This window comes from Macaca mulatta, chromosome X, assembly GCF_049350105.2.
Source record: "Macaca mulatta isolate MMU2019108-1 chromosome X, T2T-MMU8v2.0, whole genome shotgun sequence".
Lineage (NCBI taxonomy): Eukaryota > Metazoa > Chordata > Mammalia > Primates > Cercopithecidae > Macaca > Macaca mulatta.
Window position 1 is genome coordinate 121,289,591 of NC_133426.1, and position 23,042 is coordinate 121,312,632.

Sequence of the window (23,042 nt, forward strand, 5' to 3'; positions counted from 1 at the left end):
TCTTTAAATTCTTACTCTGGTCATGGAAGTGTTAATTGTATCTAAAAATCACTTTGTTCCACTGCTATTGTTGTGAATAAATTAAACGATCAAGAAAGCAACTGTGAGATTTAACAAAGTTTTTGCATAAACAACTTATGTTTGAGAGTAGTCCTGCCAGCATATTCCTGCCAGAATTTGCCCTTGGAACAGCAGACATAACATAACCATGTGGGGCTTCCAGACATCCAGGATTTAATACCGATTTTAGGACAACGATTTCTTTGCCTTTCTTCCTTCTGTTATCTTCTTCCTTCTTTCCTTTTCTTATTCCTCTTCTCCTTCGTTTGTTCCTTTCTTCATGTCTGCCTTTCTGCCTGAGTTCCTTCTTTGAATATTTGCAGAGCCAAGTGTTCAGAACTGCATTCCAAAGTAGCTTTCTACTGCATTTAATTTTGTAGTCTGTGACTTTTCCTTCATTTTCTTTCACTTAAAGAGAGGCGATGAGGCAATGGTACTAACAGTTATGCATAAACTAGTGAGACACTGATCATCCGTGACTCTTTGGGCTTTTTGCTCTCAGCAAGGCTCAGAATCAAAGGACTGGAAAAGAAACAGGAGACTGGCTTCTAATCTTGGCACTGACAAAAATTAACATAAGGACGTTGAACAAGTCATTTATCTCTTCTGGATCAGATTCCTTAACTATTAAAACAGAAAGTCCAACTTTGCATGGTGGCATGTGCCTGTGGTCCCAGCTCCTCAGGAAGCTGAGATGGGAGAATGGCTTGAGCTCAGGAGTTCAATACCAACTGAGGCAACACAGTGCGACCTCTTCTCTAAACAGCAAAACTACACAAAGCAACAGAAAGTTGGATGGTCTTCAAGTACCCCTTTCAATACTGCTCATGAGAGTATGCTTATTAGACATAGAGATTGACAGGTACACTGTTTAATGTGGAAAATTCTATAGTTTCTTATAAAAATAAAAGAACCACTATAAGAGAGAGTGATCAGGAGTGAAAAAATACAGATACTGGAGTGCAACACATCTAAAATTGAATCCTGCTCTATAACTTATTAGTTGTATGTGGTAATTCAACATCTCATTTTATCTTTTAATCTGGTATTGCATTGTTTTCATAGTAAAAATTAAATGAGAAAAAAATAGAGTATTTCTCACATCACTTGGCATATAATAATAAATCAGCAAATGGAAACAATATTATGTATCTGTTTTTAATCGTTTTTCTTGTTGAGGCATTTCCACAGGAATGACTCAATTGAGAAGCTTTTTATTCTTTTTTCTATTTATCTTAGGGCAACAGATGGTGGCTTAGACAGTAACACTTCCCAGGGTACATCACAATGACAGATTCAGTGACATGAACTTTGTGAAGTCCTCTGCTAATAGCTTCTCTACTGCCAGCATGCAAGGTATCAAGCCAAAAGGTGTGTAGGAGGCTAATGACTACGTTTCCACAAATATTGGCATGAGCTGGATACCTGATTCATGAGAGCAACTTCCCAATTTTTGGCAAGTTACCTGTGAAGACCATTTAGAATAATTTCTGGCTTTCTCTGAGTAGCAAGTGTTTTATGGAACCTGTAGAATTTTTCAAGCCTACCTAAAGTATAGGCAATATAATATGATTGGCTAGATTGTCTGTGGAGGCACTCTATTGCTAATTCTTTTATCTTTGGCTTTCATTTTACTCAGTTGCTTGCATATACGGATGGTTTTAATTTGGACCAAAATATTTTAGTAATTTAAAATAAGACTTTAAAACTTGAGGAATCTTTCATGATACAATAACAACTGATTTTGTTTCAGTGCCCCAACACCAGCAGATGGTAGAAAAAATTAAGTATGAATAGAGAATAGTAGTGAACCTATAATCACAAATATGTTAGGCAGTAACCTTAAAGATTGAGATAGTTTGCTAAAGTAGCTTGCATAACTTTCATTATTTTACTTATAGAGCAGATATATAAAATCTTGAAAACATTTAAAAATTATACGAATTTATTTTACCATAAATTCTTACTTAAAAAAAATTGATAATGAATGGAGAGAACAAGAATGTAACCTCTACATGGGCAGAGGTCTTTGCTTTATTCACTCGTATATCCCTAGTATCTAGAACATTAGAAAGCACATACTTGGCATTAAATAAATGCATTGAATAAATGAACAATGCCTCGATGAAAACATAAACTCTTTGCTAATACTGCCTTCCTAAATGTGCTTTTTTAAAAAATCACTTAAACATGCTTTCAGAATCTAAATACTGCCATTTATTAGAAAAAAATAGCTTAACCTCTTTGAACTTCACTATTTCTTTTTCTGTAATATGCATTTCCGTTAACCTGAGGTAAAACTAACTTTTATCACAGTGCCTGGAACAAAGTAGGTGGTCATTAACTGTTTGTGAATTTTGTTTCATAAACACAATACCTGCATTTAAAAAAATAGGGTCATATAACTTTAACCTAGAAATTGTTATTTATAAAAGAAGATTTATATCAATTATTTATATCAATAAAAAATCATATCAGTTGTTATTTACAAAAGAAAATAATAGCTCTTTCTGACAGTTTTTAAAATGTAGCAATAGAAGAAGCAAGGTTGCCTATGATTTACTACTTAAGAACAAATGCTCATGATGATCATATAATCTATTTTTGTTAAGCAAATGCATAATTTAGTCAGCATCATATGCAGTTTTGAAAAGTAAAGCATTATTACTTAGATGTCATTTCTTTGATCTCATGAAATATAGAATCCCTGGAATGAGAGAAAAGAATAAAATATTCTCTTTAACATATTTCTCTGCATAATATAAAAGATCTGTAAAATCACCTGAAAGGCAGAGGTGTCACACTATACCTCAGTGGTGATTTGCACCAAATACATTGTCTTTCATAAATTTGCTGAGCAAACAGAGATTCCCAATGAGAAATGAATACTTTAATCAATGCAACTTTTCAACCTATTTAGTCCCTGATATTGAAAAATTATACCCAGTCATGCAGGATAGAACCAATTTTTAATTTACAGAGAAACTCATAACAAATTTAAATACCATAATATGCGTATTATATCTGCAGCTGTCAGAAAACTTTATTTACAGTCAGTTGCCTTTCTCTGAATAATCATATTGTTGTCCTGAGAGATATTTAAGACCTTTGCCAAATAAGAGATATAGCCTACATTTAGTGAATCATCATCATTGCACCTCCCCAGGGAGAGCTTAGATGAGAGAACTCATGTTGTCGTCAGTTGTTGTTAAGTGGAAGGGATGGTACGGATCCAACGACTTTAATAAATTGTTATTGGAAATGTGGTTTACCCAAAGGCTATTTTTCTCAAAATGCATTATCATAACATCCACTGGAGAGAAAGTCATCAAAGACGAAAGATGTCTGTATCATTTTATATGATCAACAAAGACTAATTTTCTACTACTGAAAAGACATCATCCTTGGCCGGGTGTAGTGGCTCACGCCTGTAATCCCAGCACTTTGGGAGGCTGAGGCGGGTGGATCACGAGGTCAGAAGTTTGAGACCATCCTGCCTAACACGGTGAAACCCTGTCTCTACTAAAAATACAAAAAAATTAGCTGGGCGTGGTAGTCCCAGCTACTCGGGAGGCTGAGGCAGGAGAATGACATGAACCCGGGAGGCGGAGCTTGCAGTGAGCTGAGATCTCGCCACTGCACTCCAGCCTGGGCAAGAGAGTGAGACTCCACCAAAAAAAAAAAAAAAGACATGCTCATTATTTTAGGAGATAATTAAAATAATGTTTTTGTTTCTTTTTGTTTTTAACAACTGGACTGGTGACGTATAAAATGCTAAAAATAAAAACTGAATTGAGTATAAAATAATGGAGTCTTCTATCTTTGACAAAACTTTATATTTTTCATTCTATGTAATCTAAAAGCATATCTCATTTGTAGTTATAATTTATTTTTAAAAACTTTCAAACATAAACAGTCATAGTCAACAGTACAGTGATCCACCATAACACCATCATCCAGATTCAATAATTATTAAAATTTTGCAACCAATCTATCCCTTTCTCATTCCCATTCTCTTTGTTGAATTATTTAAAATCATTTCACATTGCTTCAGTATCTATTTCTAAAATTGTGGCTACATTACTGCAAAACCATGATGCAATTACCACCCCCCAAAATTTTAATCTAATTCCTTAATATAATCTAATACCCCAGTCCATATGCACATTTTCTTTATAGTCTCAGAAACATCTCATTTTTTTCTTTTTAAAATGTACTTTAATATTGGATAAAACTGTAGAACAACATGTTGATATTTTAGAAAAATTGCCTACAGTTGGTCTCTATTATAAAAGAAGTCTGTGTGATAGAAACTGTCTCCACAGCACTCAAGTGGGTGGAACAATCGTGACTGAATTCTATATATAGAATCTTTTTTTTTTTTTTTTGAGACGGAGTCTCGCTCTGTCACCCAGGCTGGAGTGCAGTGGCCGGATCTCAGCTCACTGCAAGCTCCGCCTCCCGGGTTCACGCCATTCTCCTGCCTCAGCCTCCCGAGTAGCTGGGACTACAGGCGCCTGCCACCTCGCCCGGCTAAGTTTTTGTATTTTTAGTAGAGACGGGGTTTCACTGTGTTAGCCAGGATGGTCTCGATCTCCTGACCTCGTGATCCGCCCGTCTCGGCCTCCCAAAGTGCTGGGATTACAGGCTTGAGCCACCGCGCCCGGCTATATATAGAATCTTTCAGTGAGATGTAAAAACAGATGTTGTATGAAGCATCCAATGTTTCATAAATGGGTTATTTCATCCAAATTTTCAGTGACCAATAGTTCATAGATTTTTTTTATTAGGTAAACTACTTCTCCCTCTTGAAAAGCATAAAGGAAAATATTCAACATTCAAAGGGCTTTGAATTATCATGAAATGATTTATGAAACGATGGTGCTTTGGAGGGTGGTTGTAATAAAATGTGTGTAGTTGTAGCACTTTCTTTTGATTCCTCACTCTCAAAACACATGCATACACACGTATACACACACACGCACACACACACACACACACAGAGAGAGTCATGAGCAAAAGGATTTGAAGATTTGTTAGTTCGAACTTTCTGACAGGTTTTATTTTATAAACTGAGTTGTACAGGAGGTACTCTGAGAGGATAAATTGAAGAATTCTCCACAAATCTCATTAGAGAATTTAAAAAGTGAAAATATATTACACGTCATTTGTGGTCTGATATTTTACCTTTAATTACCCTGAGGGGAGTTATAAAATAGGCATTTCAGTTTCGCTAAATATTGACACCATCTGATATAACATTTGTAGAACTGGGACAGGAAACACTATTTTCAAAGTTGTCAAACTGAAGTACTATTTTTCTCCATAAATAAACAAAATGGTAGAAGAGTACACAAAACAATAAACAGATTCTAGCTGAGAATTAAACCACTAAAGTAGAAGCCAAGTTTTAGATAGCTACAAAACTGGCCATTACTTCTTATACTTCACTTTTCTGTAAACTATTCTAGGCAGAAGATTTTTTAAAATAAGAAAATCGCCAATAAACAATTTTGTTTAACATTTTTATGAGTCTGTGTGGTCTCTTAACTCTTTAGGAATGAGAACTGTATTTAAGGATTCATTTAAGTAAGTAGATAAAGGCATGGTACAGAATACCTACATATTAGTCTGTGGGATGTGTAGACTGAGTTATGAGAATACTCAAGTTAAGGCCGGGCGCAGTGGCTCACGCCTGTAATCCCAGCACTTTGGGAGGCCGAGGCGGGCGGACCACAAGGTCAGGAGATCGAGACCACGGTGAAACCCCGTCTCTACTAAAAATACAAAAAATTAGCCGGGCGCGGTGGCGGGCGCCTGTAGTCCCAGCTACTCAGGAGGCTGAGGCAGGAGAATGGCGTAAACCCAGGAGGCGGAGCTTGCAGTGAGCCGAGATCGTGCCACTGCACTCCAGCCTGGGCGACAGAGCGAGACTCCGTCTCAAAAAAAAAAAAAAAAGAGAATACTCAAGTTATAAGTCACTTTTGCATTCCTTTCAAACAAAAGACTTTGTCAGATGAATGTTATGTTGTACATTTAATTAGCACTAGCAAATATGATTTAATTGTAACCAAGCTCAGCTATTTAGAAGTATCTTATTTGTAAAACAGTATAGAATAATGTCAACAATTTAGCAAGAAAACCCAAATCACAGCATGTCAGAGCAAAAACGGATAGAGGTCCTCTATGGCAACTTCTTTGTCATGGATGAAAACAGTGAGGCTCAAAAAGTTTCAGTGACACATCAAGTAAGTGATAAGAGTCAAGACTAGAACTCATGTCTCCTACTGCCCAGCCTAATGTCCTTTATGCTAACCACACATATTTAATGGCTGGGGTGTTGAATAATACTAGAATGAATTATACATTATATAAATTATTCATTATGCAAATTAATTTTTGTTGTTTTAGTTTTCTGTATTCATGACATATTTGAATTTAACACTGTTAATCTGGTACTTCTAGCTATTTCTACATTTTATGAGTTGTATACATTTTATATCAATGAGTTATAGAACAATAGCAGAAGTCACTTCTTTTTTCCAGATGGGACAGCAAAACCAGAAACTGACCCTTCAACTTTGAAGTAGCTTCTTGTTTGTTTCTTTCCCCTTCATATAGGATGTCTTGAAGCTGAGAACGAAGAGCTGTTGGAGAGACGAGGAGTTAAGAGTTCATTCGGCTGTCCAGATGTATCCAAGTATCCTCTGTTATTTGGCAATAAATACATCTGGGCAACTGACTGAACTTTTCGCTTTTCATGACTCAGCTGGAACCCTCCACAACCAGAAGAGCCTGTTATAAAGTGAAAAGTTTGTGATCTCTTAATCTAATGAAATGGAAAGTGGAATTGCTTGTGGGTGAAGAGACACCATTGTAAATGTAATTGGGAATGCGTTTTAGTATGCAACTAAATTGATTTTTAAGTGTCCTGACAGAAGATAAAGAGGATTTTTTTCTAGCTTGCAAAATTAAAATCAAATTAACAGAAAAGTTTGATCTGCTTCCATCAGTGACAACTGTCGTGTACTTAACTCACCAGTATAAAATAACTATATCGTGATGGAGAGTAGCTGGCAAATGCTGGCAAATATTATTTGTGTATTACAATATTTAAAAGATATCTAACCTCAAGCTATGGCTATGTACATGGATCCATCTAATGTACTTCCCCCAATCATTCTTTATCTCATGATGCAATTTCATTTTATTCATAGCCATTATCACTATTTGAAATTATCCTACCTCTTTGTTTAAATGTTTATTTTCTGTATCTCCAGCTAGAATGTAAGCTCCATTGGAGCAGGGGCCTTGTCTGCCTTGTTTACTACTACAAGCCCAGCATCTGGCATAGTGCCTGGCACATAATAAGTAATCAATAAATATTTGAATATATGAAACTACTATTATACAGCTTTTGGTCCTGCAGATCAGTTGGAGTTGGTCTCCAACACAGAGATTTAACATATGGTTTGCTCCATTAGCTCTGCTCTTTGAAAGCCTTCAGTTTATTGTGCCATGTGCATACTAATGCTGAGATAATTCCCATATAGTTCTGCTACCACCTATGGAGAAAGCAGTTTCAAATTGCTGGGCATTCTGCCCACTAAGGCACATTCTCTCCATGTCTGTTACTATCATCGTAGAGCGATTTGCAATAGCTACTTTAAGTCTATCAATGGGGAAGTGTATGTTTTTAAAGTATTATTTTATGTAAATGGAATAGGTCTAGCTGTGAAAAACATAATTTTATATGCTGTAGATTTTGAGTTAACTGTTGTGTGAATTCGCACATAATTTAACAATAATCACGCTCATGGAACATGTTAAACACAAGCAGAGGTATTTAGTAAATACAAATGAGGAGAAAACATTCCAAGTATAGGAGGAACAGGTAAATCTGTTTAAATAACTACTTAACATTATCTTGGAGGAAAGAGAATAAAGGTAATGAGCCTAGACTTGGATTCAAATTGAATAATCACTCGTGGAGGAGTAGTCTTTAATTTCATTGATGATAATAACTGAAAAACTTTCTATCAAAATAATAAAAATTATCTGATTTGACTATAGTTAGCAAAGGTGAGTTTTTAGTATGACAAATGTATGATTTATTAGAAAATCACTAGAGTACATTTGAAGTTGAAAGGAAAATTTCCTACAGCATTCATTAGTCCTAAGGATAATTTTTGAATTAAATGAGTTCCCCTAAAATTATTATAAATCTGTGCCACATTAATATAATCTTCCCAGGACTAATCTGAACATTTATGGCTAATTCATTTTTGATTTAGCCATCTGCTAAAAGCTCAGTGGGTATAATAACTAGAGGGATAATATTTGAATTATGAGTCATAATTTCTGAACACTGAAAATTGATAAAAATCAAATGTCTATATTATTATTTATTTAATTTTTAATGATTTGTTATAAAAAGTCAGACAGAAATGATCTAGTCCACTATATTCTGCAATTTTTTTTTTTTGAGACAGGGTCTGTTGCCCTAGCTGGAGTGCAGTGATGTGATCAGGGCTCACTGCAGCCTCGACCACCTGAGTTCAAGGGATCCTCCCACCTCAGCCTCTCAAGTAGCTGGGACCAGAGGCACACGCCACCACATCTGCCTAATTTTGTGTATTTTTTGTAGACATGGGGTTTTGTCATTTTGCCCAGGCTGGTTTTGAACTCCTGAGCTCAAGCAATCCACCCACTCCAGCCTCCCAAAGTGCTGGGATTATAGGCGTGAGCCATCACATCTGGCCTATTCTACAATTTAAAAAAATTTAGTGTGAAATTTAGTCTTTCAGTTTGACAGAAAATATGCTGCATCATTATAATGTGCTAATGGAATTTCCAGAAATCTAGTGTAAACTGTATCTTTTCATGGGTTAATCTAGACTCTCCATTTTCTGTTAAAACACGAGTAGAAATGCTGGCATTTTTTTTTTAAGAGTCATCAATATTACATTCAACCAGGTCTGGGAAAGAAAGAATAAAAAGTAGTGTGAGAACAGAAAACGTGATTGAAACACGATCAATCTTTCTTCAGTGCCAAAGGGTAGGTAAGGTAATGGTAAAAATGAATTATAAATGGTTAGCTTTAGAGGATGCAAGGCAAGGGTTTTCAGTAAAGTTGTAAGCTTCTGTCCTCTCCAAGCACAATTTGGGCAAAACCAGAGCTCTTCCTTTATTCTTAGATAGTATCTTTTGACTTCACACCTTAAATCTCCTACCTTCCCATCAATCAGCCAATTACTTTGTACCCAGGACTTGGCTCAGGATTGTGGATGTTACATGGAAAGTACATATATATGGCTCCTCTGCTCAAAAATTTGCCTTTAGTATTAATACCACACGTTTAAAAGGCCTTGGTGGTGCCAGCCTTTGTGCCCCACAGTGTTTTGTTTTCTTTGATTTTGTTAATATTTTTTGAGACAGGGTCTCACTGTGTCACTCAGACTGGAGTGCAGTGGTGTGATCACGGCTCACTGTAGCCGCCACCTCCTGGCCTCAAGCCATCCTCCCACCTCAGTCCCCAGGCCCACCCTACAGTAGCTGGGACTACAGGGCCGCACCATCACATGGGGTTGATTTTTTTGCAGAGATGGCGTCTTGCTATGTCCCACAGTTCTTAACTTATTTTTTAATTACTTTTGCTTCCAAGATGATTATTGATGATGACTTCTAAGTATTTCTGTGAGTGATACTGATTCTGATAGTTTGCAATTTATTTCCAAATGTCCAGTGGAGATTCGATTTTGGTTCAGTTGTCTTGGAGTGTTCACACTATTTTGGATGACATATGCTGTATGACACATGGCATATAGCCATATGAGCATAGATTTCATAGGCATGAATTAAATATAATACTCATGGTATGGATTCATACTTAATTAAATTTTCACATTAATTGAGGTTATTCTGCAATATCTTGTGTAAAATTGTACTATTGAAAACTATGTGAAAACTAGTGTTTCTCCCCCATTTGTCTTAGCAACTGTAGTTACTGTTATGGATGCCTGAAAATTTTACAGTGCTTTAGAGAGGGCATGAAAAGGTCTGTGATTTATACTGTAGAAAGGATTGAGAGATTGGTCTGAATGTGTATTTAGTGATTAGTGATCCTGATCTTATTTCCATGATTTAATCTGTGATTTTCTCTTCATACTTGAGACAGCTAATTGGTTTTAGGTTAATGAATCTTTTCCTGGACATGAAATTATCAATATGTATGACTACACAAACTAACACATAAACACATAAATATTACATATGATAAAGTTGGTTATAATTATAAATTATATTACTAATGTAATTATAATTATAAATTATGACACTCAGTAAATTATTAAACCTAGTTTCTAGGTGAATATTATAAAGTCCCATTACAAATTAGTCAATTATTCCATCAATTATCTCACAAGTGATTTTTTAAAAATTTTACAAAACACAAGCCTTCCCAAATTTGAAAACTTAGATTTATAAGTATTCTTTTGTGTTCACGAAACTTTAAAAGTTCTGTTACACAGATCAGAAAGTTCCATATATGCAGATCGGAAAGTTTCATTAGAGTTGTTTCCCTATGGTTTTCAATTTCTTTTATTGGTTGATCTTATCCAAGACTTAAGAAGTTTTGCATCACCTTCACTTTTAGTAGAATTACTCACAGAACATTTCTTACTGCAAAATATATCATCACAGTGGTCTGGCCACTTGGGGAAACATGTAAGATAACATAATTTACTTTACATGATTCATATAATTTATTCTCATCACACCATGTTCCTAAACTCTTACCACCAGTTCAGGGGTATTTTCTGTCATGTCTAGTCAGTGTTCATGCAAATTTTAACAGCATGGGGAGACATGATTTTGCCTACAAGTCATTTTAGTTAATAAATTGGAAATCTATATACATTTTTTTGTGATTATTACTCATTCTTCTCAATAAAATTGGAACTTAAAAAATAAATATTTGATGTTTAATCTTTCTGCTTATATTTCTCAGGACTATACACGCAACAAGCATAACAAAGCCGGCTAATTTTTAAAGGAGTATAATATTTTGAATAACAGTAATGGAATTCATCCATAACTAAAAATGTGGCTAATAAAGTGCTTCATGAGATGGTTATTGTATCATCTTGTTTTTTATACTCTATTGAAGCACAGCATATTTTACTCTATCTTTGTACCTTTAAAAATTATACTAATATTTGGATACATAAAAATAAATATTTAAAACCATTTTAATACGTTTGGCATAAGGAAAAGGGAAGAATTTTGATATTTATTGAGGGCTAAGAATCAGGATGGGACCTTTTGGTTTCCCTTACCATTTTTTCAGACCTTCCAGAGAAAGAGATGTCTGTGTTGTCTGGTAAAATTTATGGGACAGGATTGGCCTGACTAATGGTCAGGGTGATATCTCCCTCTCTCTCTCTCTCTCTCTCTCTCTCTCTCTCTCTCTGTCAGAATATTTTGAGTTCCTAGATATTGGAAAGCCACATTTTATGTATTACTGTAGTAAGGGGATGATTTTGAGATTGATTTTTGTGTAGGTAGCACTGATAGAACTGACAAATGAGAGCTAAGGGATGAAGAAGGGAGAAAATATTAAATATGTGTCTTGAGTGACAAGGATCATGCTATTAAATGAGATGGGAAACATAGGGAGCTGTGATTTGTTCTCGTTAAATTTTACTTCCAGATTTCTAGAAGGAGCTGGAAGCACACTAAAGAAAGCTTATCAAGTCTTATCAAGACAGATTTTCATGATCATATTTATTTTAAATATTTATAAAGTAGACAAAACAGATGATCTTTCAGTGTTATTCCATGTTCTCAAGCTATTCAATTATCTGTCTTTCTCACCCCCTCTCTCTCACATTCACACACATACCCCTAAATTCTTCTCACTGATAGCCCAGTGCATGTGAATTTAGCAGTGTCATGATCCTGACTCTTAAATCGCTTTGTAATATCAGAAAAGAATACAGTTAGATGTTTGGTGTGGGTAGACAAAATCCTAAATCGAAAATGTAGGAGAGAGGTTCTTAGCAAATTTGCATCCAGTTTACTTTTTGCCAATACTTTAACATACCAAATATAGTTAGTGCTAAATGATGAATCATCCACTATGTAAATATTTGGTTGGGTTTGATGCAGCAAATAACTCTTTAAAAAATAACCTACAGAAATAAAAGATATTCACTCTGAAATTCTTTGAAAAGTTGTTTGATTTTTCATGTTTTCTGCCTACTACTTTAGAAGATGTATTGTTACTTGTTAATCCAGAAAAGAAACTAAAGATTTTTGTTTCAATCGCCTAGTGCAACTAATATTTAGTTTGTAATTTTCAGTATTATGTCATGTGCTCTTTCTGTAATATATCATCTGTTGGCTACTAACTGATCAGTACTAGAGTGGTTGCTATAGAGTACTATAGTGGTTGCTATAAATTTAATCAATTCATTTATTTAGTATAAACCTGTTGCTGCCCTCTGGAGAATGTTGTTGGTTAATGCAAAAGTATAAAGAGAACTATGTAATTGCAGGTTTCTTCACTTTGAAGCAATCAAAACTAGAAATATATAAAATGTGTTCAGTTTATAGAGTGTCTAAAACTTGCTTTGGTTTTCCATGTTGCTATAAAATGAAACCTTTTTATTTTAGATATGCTATTTAACTATTGGATCACATATTTTCTCCCAATGATTTGCAAATTAAGAAGAGTATATTATTAATGTTTTTTTCAAAACATTGATTTGAAGCCATTTGTACTCCAAGAGGGGGAAATATGGTATAAGCCATGTATAAATAAAACATATATGGTAAATTTTTAAAAACTGTAATGATAAATAATTTAAAAATCTGCTCTCTTTGCTATATTTTATCACTTACATAGTATAACATGCTTACCTGTTTGCTGAATTAAGTAATAACTGTTTCTTATCACCATTAAGTGCATTTAAGTTTATTAATTGGTTACTATGCAAGTTATTTGGACATTTAACTGATTTTCTCTTTCCACTTTTTTCTCCCCAGAAAGGATGATATGATGAACCTAACCTGTTAATTTCCTCTTCTCAATTTTGAACTTTGGTTGCTTAAGACTGAAGCAATCATGGTGAACCTGAGGAACGCGGTGCATTCATTCCTGTAAGGATGTTACTACTTATTATTTTAATAAAAAGATAATTTTACTTGGTAGCTTGCTCAACATGTTAAAAAAAATGCTTTGTATGACCAGCTATATTTGCCTCAATCTGCATAAATGGCTTGCATCCCAAAAGACTAATATTATGGGTGTCTCCTATTCAAAAATAATTAATGAGAAAAAATAATTTGAACTCTAATTAAGCACTACAGCTCATGTATTTAAACAAGTAATATGGTGATAATGCCATAAATTCAAATAATCTCAATGTTCATGGTTACTTTTTCCGCAGGTAAAACTTAGAAAGGAAAAAGTTTCTTTTCTTTTCTTTCTTGCATGAATTGAACAGTTAAGAGAATGAAATGCCTCTGGTTTTGTGAAGAATAGTTGAGGTAGCAAAAGAAAAGGTCAGAAGTTAGGGGGTAGGGCTTGGTGATGTAGCTGGGTGGGAAAAACCAATGTCATCCTCAGAAGTCTTGATGCAGTGACCCAGTTGCAGCCAATAGTATACAACATAAAGGGTGTAGGTAAAGATACAGGAGATTCAAATAAAAAGCAATTTTAAATTTGATCTAATCCAGGTATACCTTCCTTTTACACAGTAAAATGTTGGAGTGGTTTCTTCCAAACCTGCTTTTTGAGGAACGGGGCATAGAAAAAAAAGATCCAAAGCTATGTAAACTCCGATCGGTGTAGTTGAGAAACCCCAAATCTCCCAGCTCCTAGGTAGTCTCCTTTATGATTCTTGTAAAAGACCTCACCCAGGAAAAGTTTACTGTGTGGTGGAGATATGAAGTTCAACAACACTGGATCCTCTGCATGTGCATCACCGTGGCCCATCTTGAGTGTCATTGTTGTGATGATAGTTTCAAGTATGGAAGAGTCCAAGAGAACTAGAGCAGACAACTGGGAAAGAAAAGAGTGAAGGACAGTGATAAAGAAGGGAAAAGAAGAGTTGGGTATGGGAAAATGAAAGGACAAGTGTTCATACTCCATGAGCCTGTGCCAGCCTAGTAGATAGCCATTGGCCAACATACCAAAGTGTATGGCTGCCGTAAAGGGTACCAAATTATTCTGCTATGAAATTAATTAAAGAATTCATATACAATTTTTTAACATTCTATTGAAACAAGGAACCATTCCTGTCTTCTAACAATGCCCATTATCCTACGTCATAGAAAAACTCAGTAGATTTTAAATATATTTGACTTTTTAAATTAAATTATCATTTTGTTTATCTACTAAGAATGTAAAATTATATTTTCATTAAAACTTTAGTAGCAATGAGTAAATTATATGCATTTCAGAGATAAATTATGACTTTTGTGTACATATTTTATGAGATTCCTATGAGCTTAAAAACAATTAGGATAAGCTTGAAGAGCAAGACTTAAATTACTCCTCTTTTGTAAAAGGACTTTATAATTTCACTGAGCATGTAAGTATTAAAAATTATATTTAATTATAATACAGCCAATTCTTCATTACAAAACTGAAGAATAAAGGATTAAACTTTAATAAAAATCATAAAATCTTGTCTATATGTAGTGCTCAATAAAAATGTATTAAACTGAATTTAATTGAAACCAGGAAAGCGAAGTAGACACTTTTTCAATATTTATCCTAACACCATTACCTTATTTTGTAATTCACAACAGATATGTTTAGATCTGACAAAACTCCTTCCTTCAATAATTAAGTATTTTTCTCACAGATTCTTTAATTAAAAAAAAAATTCTGACCAGTAGAGATAGGCTAGATAACTACTTGAAATAGTCCAAACTCAAAGATACTCAAATTATAAAATTCATAATTTGACATAATGTTCTTCTTGTATGTTTTTGTTATGTGTAATTTTGTCTCCTGTACTCCTCTACCATTTTTAGGGACATGTGAAAGAATTTTGATGTTTCCACAATTTACTCAGAAAATTTGAAGTAGACTGCATACACCCCTAGGAACTTATTCTATAGGTTTAAGGATAAATGTATTTGTCATTCTGCAATCAACAACCGAAGACACAGTTTAGTATCTGAGATAAATTTTTGTGGGACTACTTGAGATGATCATCAGCTAATTTAAAACAGAACATTGTTTTTTAAAACGCCAGCAGAACAAGTTTTTTATCAGCTAGGCCAGAAAAGACTCTGGAAAATGTACTGGATTTAAGATTACTTTTCTGAGTCCAGTTCTTCATACATAGACATCATCTCAAAATAAAATCTAGACTTAAATTATCCTGGCAAATTTTGAAATACATGAGTTGAGATATAGCAAACATAATATACTTTTGTTTAACTATGAAACAGACAGAAGGTATCTCCAGCATTTACTGAGGGCCTTTTATGACACAGGTATTATTATTAAGTTTGACATATACCATTTAATTTTCACAACAACCATGTGATGGACACCGTCCTTGTACAGATGAAGTTGATGTTGTGATAGGTTAAATGACTGGTCAAAAATTACTGAAGTCAGGTGGCCAGGACATTGGCCACATGCCACATTCAATAAATACAGTGACAGAGTAATCAAAGCTGAGAACAAATAATTTGCTTCTATTTATTTGGTCCTTTATTTCAATAATTTTTACTTATATTAATCACAGATTAATTATGAGATAGATTTTGGAATCCTGTATTATTTTTGCCTATTTTGTATGTTCTGGGAAAATAATACTTTTGGAAGAATTTACTGATTAATTCTCATCATTTGATAAGAATTGCGATTTCTCTGATAATGGTAGTGAGCAATGAGTCCATTAAATCACACATATGTTATCCCTGTCTGGAGATACTATCTTCAGTTCAAAGAACAAGTGACTGGGATAATGACATAAAAATACACAACATGGAGAACACACAGACTCTGAATATTATGTCATGTGTTCCATCTCCCTAATTTCAGAAAGAATCATCCTTCAACTATTTTGCATAGAAATTTATGTAGCATATATTGTGTGACCAGAGGTAATTTTCTCCTCTATAAATAATATCAAGGTGGAACAACCACTACAAATAGGAAACATATCCTCATGTTGCTGATTAACATTAATTAAATAACTATTACTACACATGGAATAAACATAAATCAGTCATTCACAGGTAATATTTCTTGGTTTTAAGCAGGAAATATTGAACATGCTTGGCTGTGTTGTCTATTTTATTAAAGAAAAAATTTGTAGCTTTATTAGATATTTTAGGAGCTTACACTTTGAGAGAATATTTATGCACATAACTCGAATAAATCTCATGTCACCATAGGGGGATATTAATTTAGAATGTGCAAATGACAACCACATCCATCTCTTGCAATAGCCCGCCACCTGGCCTGAAATTCCTACTGGTAGAATCTACCTAAGGACCATCATGAGAAATGTACATTTTAAATGACTTAAGAGATTTAGTTCCAGTGCTTGAAAAGTAACAAATCCATAGGCATTAATCATCACCACAAATCATTATCTAGCCAAGAACAGGACCCAGAAAATATAAGACAAGACAGAAATGCGGAGAGTGGCAGGTAGAAGGAAAGTTTATAGCACAAAACATTAAGAAACGATTGAACCAGCATGATGACACTTTGCAAATGTGAAAAGGTAGAAAAACTTCTAAAAAGAAATGAATGGGTACTCTTGTCAAAACCCACTGTACCTCTTCCAGGCGCTTGACTGAAGTTGGTCTGATGGCAACTTAATTCCTTCTTAGCCTTGGATCAGTAGAATGCAATTTCCAGTTTCCTTGTTAGGATAATGGATCCTTTAAGGAAATCTCCCTTCATTCTGTTATCAGCTGTCTCAGAACATATCTAAAGGAAATAATATTTTTAAAATATAAAGAATAGACTATTAGAGCAAATCAAACAATATTGTGGTTTCAGATCGCAGTAAAAGTTTAAAACATAGACTTTGAAATCAGTGGGACCTGAGTATGGACCCTGGCCCCGCCACTTACTGACTGGGCTTGAAAGTTACTTACCCTTTCTGAACTTTACTCAGTCTTCTCATTTACATGATGGATATAAATTAGAACTGACATCATGAGGTTGTTTAATAAGATCAAATGAGATTATACATACATGTTTCAGCAAACTAAGTGCCTAACTCATAATAATCACTCAATAAAAGTTGGTGATTTTTGGAGAGAAAGGAGAAATACTGAGATTTAATTAAGAGAGTAGAAATAATGATGATGACAATGATGATAATGATGACAATGATCCTTGGAGAAGCAGTTGTTTTGCATGAGCAACACATTGTGTATAAGTAATATAATATGTACCTGATTGTTTTTTTTTTTTCTTCTTAATTTTCAGTGTGCACCTAATTGGCCTATTGGTTTGGCAATGCGATATTTCTGTCAGCCCAGTAGCAGCTATAGTAACTGACATTTTCAATACCTCCGATGGTGGACGCTTCAAATTCCCAGACGGGGTACAAAACTGGCCAGCACTTTCAATCGTCGTAATAATAATCATGACAATAGGTGGCAACATACTTGTGATCATGGCAGTAAGCATGGAAAAGAAACTGCACAATGCCACCAATTACTTCTTAATGTCCCTAGCCATTGCTGATATGCTAGTGGGACTACTTGTCATGCCCCTGTCTCTCCTGGCAATCCTTTATGGTAAGTACAATTTTATTCACTTTTCAATCTCATATAAGGTTATAAATTGCTGTCATATTATAGTAAACACTCATAAAGTTAATTATTTTACTTGTAACATTTGGAAAAAGACAAAAGCAAATTGTGTGACAGAAGGAGTTGGATGTATGTATCATATTTATTAAATAAATCAGTAACAGTCTTCCAAAAGCAAAACAGACATTTTGTAATATATTAAAATCATACATAGATGCTCTCCAGCTTAGTGTCTTTGTAAACAGTGAATGAACAGTTAGTTGCCTTACAGTATACCGAATGGGACAGTAACAGAAACATCTTTCAAGCCCTGTGTTCTGGGCAGTACACATACCTACTACCATCTCCGATACAAAGAAGGAAAAACAGGCTCATCCTCTTTAATAAATATATTTTAAGAAATCCTTTTTAAAGCTGCCAAACTAAGTGCTTGACACAAAACAGGCACTCGATAATAGCTATTCTTCTTGTTCATGGAGTCTATAATTTCTGTTATTACAAAGAGACAAGAGATAGCAAAATTAATTAGTAAGTATTTAAGTGCAAGTTCATATCATCACTTTAAAAATTCAGGCATTGAAAGTTTCAATTGATTTTAAAGAGGTTTTTAATTTTTCTTTTGATTTTCTTCCATCCCTTCATTCTGGTCATTTTAACCTAAGGTTTCATTTCCAGCTAATATTTATGATGAACAATCAAATTGTATACACAATTCTACAAAGTATGTTTACTAGGAAGTTGGAAAGCCCAGTTTGAATTTAATTGCTAATATGCTTATCTCACAAAGGAGTAAAATAGACTTCCAGTTGCCTAGAGTGTATAATGAAACTAGAAGAAATAATATTGAAAGTGTATCTAGTTGTCGAATCCTAAAAGAAAATAAATGCATCTAGAAAATAATCTCTCATGAAATGTAAAAATTAATTAGCCTGTTCTAAACCTGCAGCAATAGTAGATTATCTTAATAGGCATTTCATAAAGTGTTCTCAGGAAATATGCTTTTCTTATTCTTCATCAAGTTTCAGTGATGCATTAGCCTTAAAGCACCAGTATTTTATCTGCTCAGTGGGCATTTTACTACTCTATTGCTCCAAAATTAAGAAAAGATTACTGGAATGAAGTGAAACTGTGATTTAGAAGGTATACTTTGTTCTGTGGTGTCTGTTTTGCCAGCTTCTCCCTTTTAAAAAATGTGAGTGGCCAAATAATAGTATTAGCATAAATCCAAGCCTCTTAACATATCTATTCCCCTGCCCAAATAAACAAAGAACAATATAAAAAACAATGAAACTACACAATACCACCATTAAGTGTGGAGAACATTCAAATTTCAAATTACCTGTAAGTAGAAAAACAAACAGGAAATAACATTGAACTATCTATTAGGCTTCTACCCCATGCTGTTGTGTAGAAGAGTAGTCTAGGAAAAATAGCATGAAATAAACTAGAGGAAAGCTATTAGGAAGCCTAAGACTGATCGAAACTCACCGCAAGTGGCCAGGCGTGGTTACTCGCGCCTGTAATCCTAGCACTCTGGGAGGCCCAGGCAGACGGGTCACTTGAGGTCAGGAATTTGAAACCAGCCTGGCCAACATGGTGAAACACAGTCTCTACTAAAAATGCAAAAAAATTAGCCAGGCGTGGTGGTGGGTGCTTGTAATCCCAGCTACTCCAGAGGCTGAGGCAATAGAATTGCTTGAACCCGGGAGGCGGTGGTTGGTTGCAGGGACCCGAGATCACACCACTGCACTCCATCCTGGCGACAGAGCAAGAATCCATTCAAAAACAACAACAACAACAACAACACAAGCAAGTAAGTCTACCCCAAGTGTGAAAATACTGAAAAGTTTCTCTAGAAGGTTAGCCTTTAGATAAGGTACTGAAAAGTATGCATAAGACTCAAGAAAGCAGCATTAGAAAATTAATTCTTTGGAGGCAGAAAAAAGTAACAAAGAAAGCAAGAGGTGACTTGAAAAAAAAAAAAAAGCACAGTGAAAATAAAAAGAAGCAAGAGGGGGAAATTTATCATCTCACAATACGGAAAATGCCAAAATATTAGGGCCCATCATCCCTCCCTCTACTGTCTCCCACTGTCCCCCAAAGACCCTCCAGTAAAGAAACCATACTTTGATACACAAAGAGAAGAGGATGCTCTTGAGCTTGGAATTTTGGAAGCTACCTACAAACTGCCAGTCATGTTCATAGAAATTCTGAGATGCAACCAATCTTCATCTATACCAAGGTACTGTAGAAAGAAATCAGAATATGAGAATAGAAAGAAGGCATTTGATGAGCATTCCCTCCACTAAAGAATGATCAAGCAGAAGAATATGCTAGCAAAACACTTCAAAACAGTATCTTCAAACAAGCACGTTAAGGTATTAAAAATGTACCTTGAAGTAGTAATCTAATAACTAAGAATAGAAATGGTCAAAAAATAGGACAACATGAAGCAAAATTAACTGAATTCAGGACAAATAAAACAGAAGAAAAAGACATCGTATCAGGAATGAACATGAAAAGCACCCAACAAAGAATTGATTCATATGAAACTTAATAAGGAATATAGAAGAAAAACAGGTTAACAAAGAGAATGAAGATGAGACAAAGAAAGAAGTAAAATACGTCAGAAAGAGAGTGGTTGAAATGAAATATCAGCAAAAATGATCAAATGTATGTATGAGAATTCTTGAAAAAGAACAAATAGTAAAACATAATTAGTATTTAAAACTATAATCCAAGAATGTCCTCCAGAAATAAAAGAGAATCTGAATCTACATATTGATAGGTTCAACCCAGTGCTAGAAAACTGACCTGAAACAATGAACTCAGAGATAAATCTGTGACATTGGATTTTCAATATAAAGAAAAAATCCTCAGGGTTTCCAAGCAAAAGGAGGGAAAATTTTACAAGAGCAAGAGCATTAGACGGGCCTTACTTGTCAAAAAAAAAAAAAAAAAAAAAAGACAAAACAAAGCAATAGTGAAACAATACTTTCAAAAAACAACCATTTATAGGACATTCTTTGAAAGGCAAATTTATACAGACAGGAAACAGATCAGCAGTTTCAATGGCTAAAATTGGGAAGAAGACTTTAAAAAGGCATTTATTTTGGTATTATAAAACTGTTCTATATCTTGATTGTGGTGATGGTTATACAAATACATATATACATAAAAATCTGAAGAGCTATAAATTCTAGTATACAGTTTTAAAAAGGTGAATTTTACTCTGTATAACAGATGCCATAAATTTAAAAATATTTTTAAGTACACAAAAAGGTTTGGAAAAATGAATCTATATCTAGACAAGTTGTCCATTAAGACTATAAAAAGTTTAAGTCTTTTAAAATTCAGGGAATTCTGTACCACAAGCCCTTTTAAAAAATAAAATAGTGGAGGTCAGGTGTGGTGGCTCATGCCTTTAATGTCAGTACTTTGGGAGACCGAGGCAGGCAGATCATTTGTGGTCAAGAGTTCGAGACCAGCCTGGCCTACTGGGTTTCTTTAGTAGAGACCCTGTATCTACTAAAAATACAAAAAAAAAAAGCCGGGTGTAGTGCTGCCTGCCTGTAATCTCAGCAACTTGGGAGACTGAGGCAGGAGAATTGCTTGAACCCAGGAGGTGGAGGTTGCAGTTAGCCAAGATTGAGCCACTGCAATCCAGCTTAGGCGACAGAGGGAGATTCCGTCTCAAATAAAATAAAATAGAATAAAATAAAATTACAAAATAAAGCAAAATAAAATAGTGGATGGGATTCATCTAACAAAGCGATGACTGGGATAATTTCCTCAAAAAGACTGATGATAAACATTTAATATATTTAACTTTAGAGTTAAAATAAAAGAAATGGTATTATAAGAGCAGAAAAATACTATGTCATATAATATATATTACACTTTAAATGTTCTAACAATCTGGAAACAATGCAACCAAAAATTAGGAAGAGAAAGAGGAAGGGGAAGAGGAGTGTAGCATCATTTCATTGATTCTTCTATAAACGAATAAGAATTAAATTATAACCTTAAAAAACTGGCAAATCAGAAAGTAATAGAATTGATAAGAAAACATGAGTCTAGGGTCATTAAGCATGTTATAAATATAAAGTTAACCACTAGAACAAAAATACACAGCTTCTTAAACACCAGAGGAAATGTAATCAGTAGAAGAGCCAAAACCAGTCAAATACAGGAAGAAATAGAAGAAAATAAGGCTTGGCGCCGTGGCTCACGCCTGTAATTCCAGCACTTTGGAAGGCCGAGGCGGGCAGATCACGAGGTCAGGAAATCGAGACTATCCTGGCTAAGACGGTGAAACCCCCTCTCTACTAAAAATTAGCCAGGCGTGGTGGTGGGCGCCTGTGGTCCCAGCTACTCCGGAGGCTGAGGCAGGAGAATTGCCTGAACCCGGAAGGCGGAGCTTGCAGTGAGCCAAGACTGTGCCACTGCACTCCAGCCTGGGCAACAGAGCGAGACTCCATCTCAAAAAGGAAAAGAAAAGAAAACATACAAATACACTTAACATTATATGATGATTTAATATGACAGAGTTGAAATCAAACATATCAGGAAGTAATAATAATAAACTCGAATGAAGAAGCTATCACTTAAACATAAAAGATTTTCAATTAGGCTTATGAAGAAAGACCCAAGTATACTCCATATACAAAAGTAACCCTTACCATCCAGGGATTAGTAAGCGCTAAAAATAAGTACTATTTAGCCACAAAAAAGAAGATTCAGTAATTTTCAACAACATGAATGGAACTGGAGGTCATTATGTTAAGTGAAATAACCCAGACACAGAAAGACAAACATCACATGTTCTCACTTATTTGTGAAATCTAAAAATCAAAACAATTGAACCCATTGAGATAGACAGTAGAAGGGTGGTTACCAGAAGCTAGGAAGGGTATTGGGGGAATGGATGGTAGTGGGAAAGGTTAATGAGTACAAAATATAGTTAGAAAGAATGGATAAGACTTAGTGCTTGATAGCACAACAGTGTGACTATAGTCAATAAAAAAAATTATACATTTTAAAATAACTTAAAGAGTATAATTGGATTGTTTGTAAGTCAATGGATAAATGCTTGAGGGGATGGATATCTCATTCTTCATGATGTGATGAATATGCATTGCATGCCTGTAACAAAACATCTCAGGTACCCTATAAAT

General features: G+C 34.6%; 1 protein-coding gene and 1 non-coding gene across 2 annotated transcripts in view; both read left to right on the forward strand.

Annotated features, from left to right (window-relative positions):
* The first annotated feature begins 6,215 nt into the window (after positions 1-6,215).
* HTR2C (5-hydroxytryptamine receptor 2C) overlaps positions 6,216-23,042 on the forward strand; it is a 169,374-nt gene continuing 152,547 nt past the window's right edge. Inside the window, exons 1-3 of the mRNA XM_077988416.1 lie at positions 6,216-6,308; positions 6,682-6,752; positions 17,537-17,850. Coding sequence (XP_077844542.1) covers positions 6,216-6,308; positions 6,682-6,752; positions 17,537-17,850 — 478 coding nt within the window. The remainder of the gene's footprint in view (positions 6,309-6,681; positions 6,753-17,536; positions 17,851-23,042) is intronic.
* On the forward strand, positions 6,714-6,823 carry MIR1298 (microRNA mir-1298). The gene has a single exon (NR_128282.1). It is a non-coding gene; the product is annotated as a microRNA mir-1298 (primary transcript).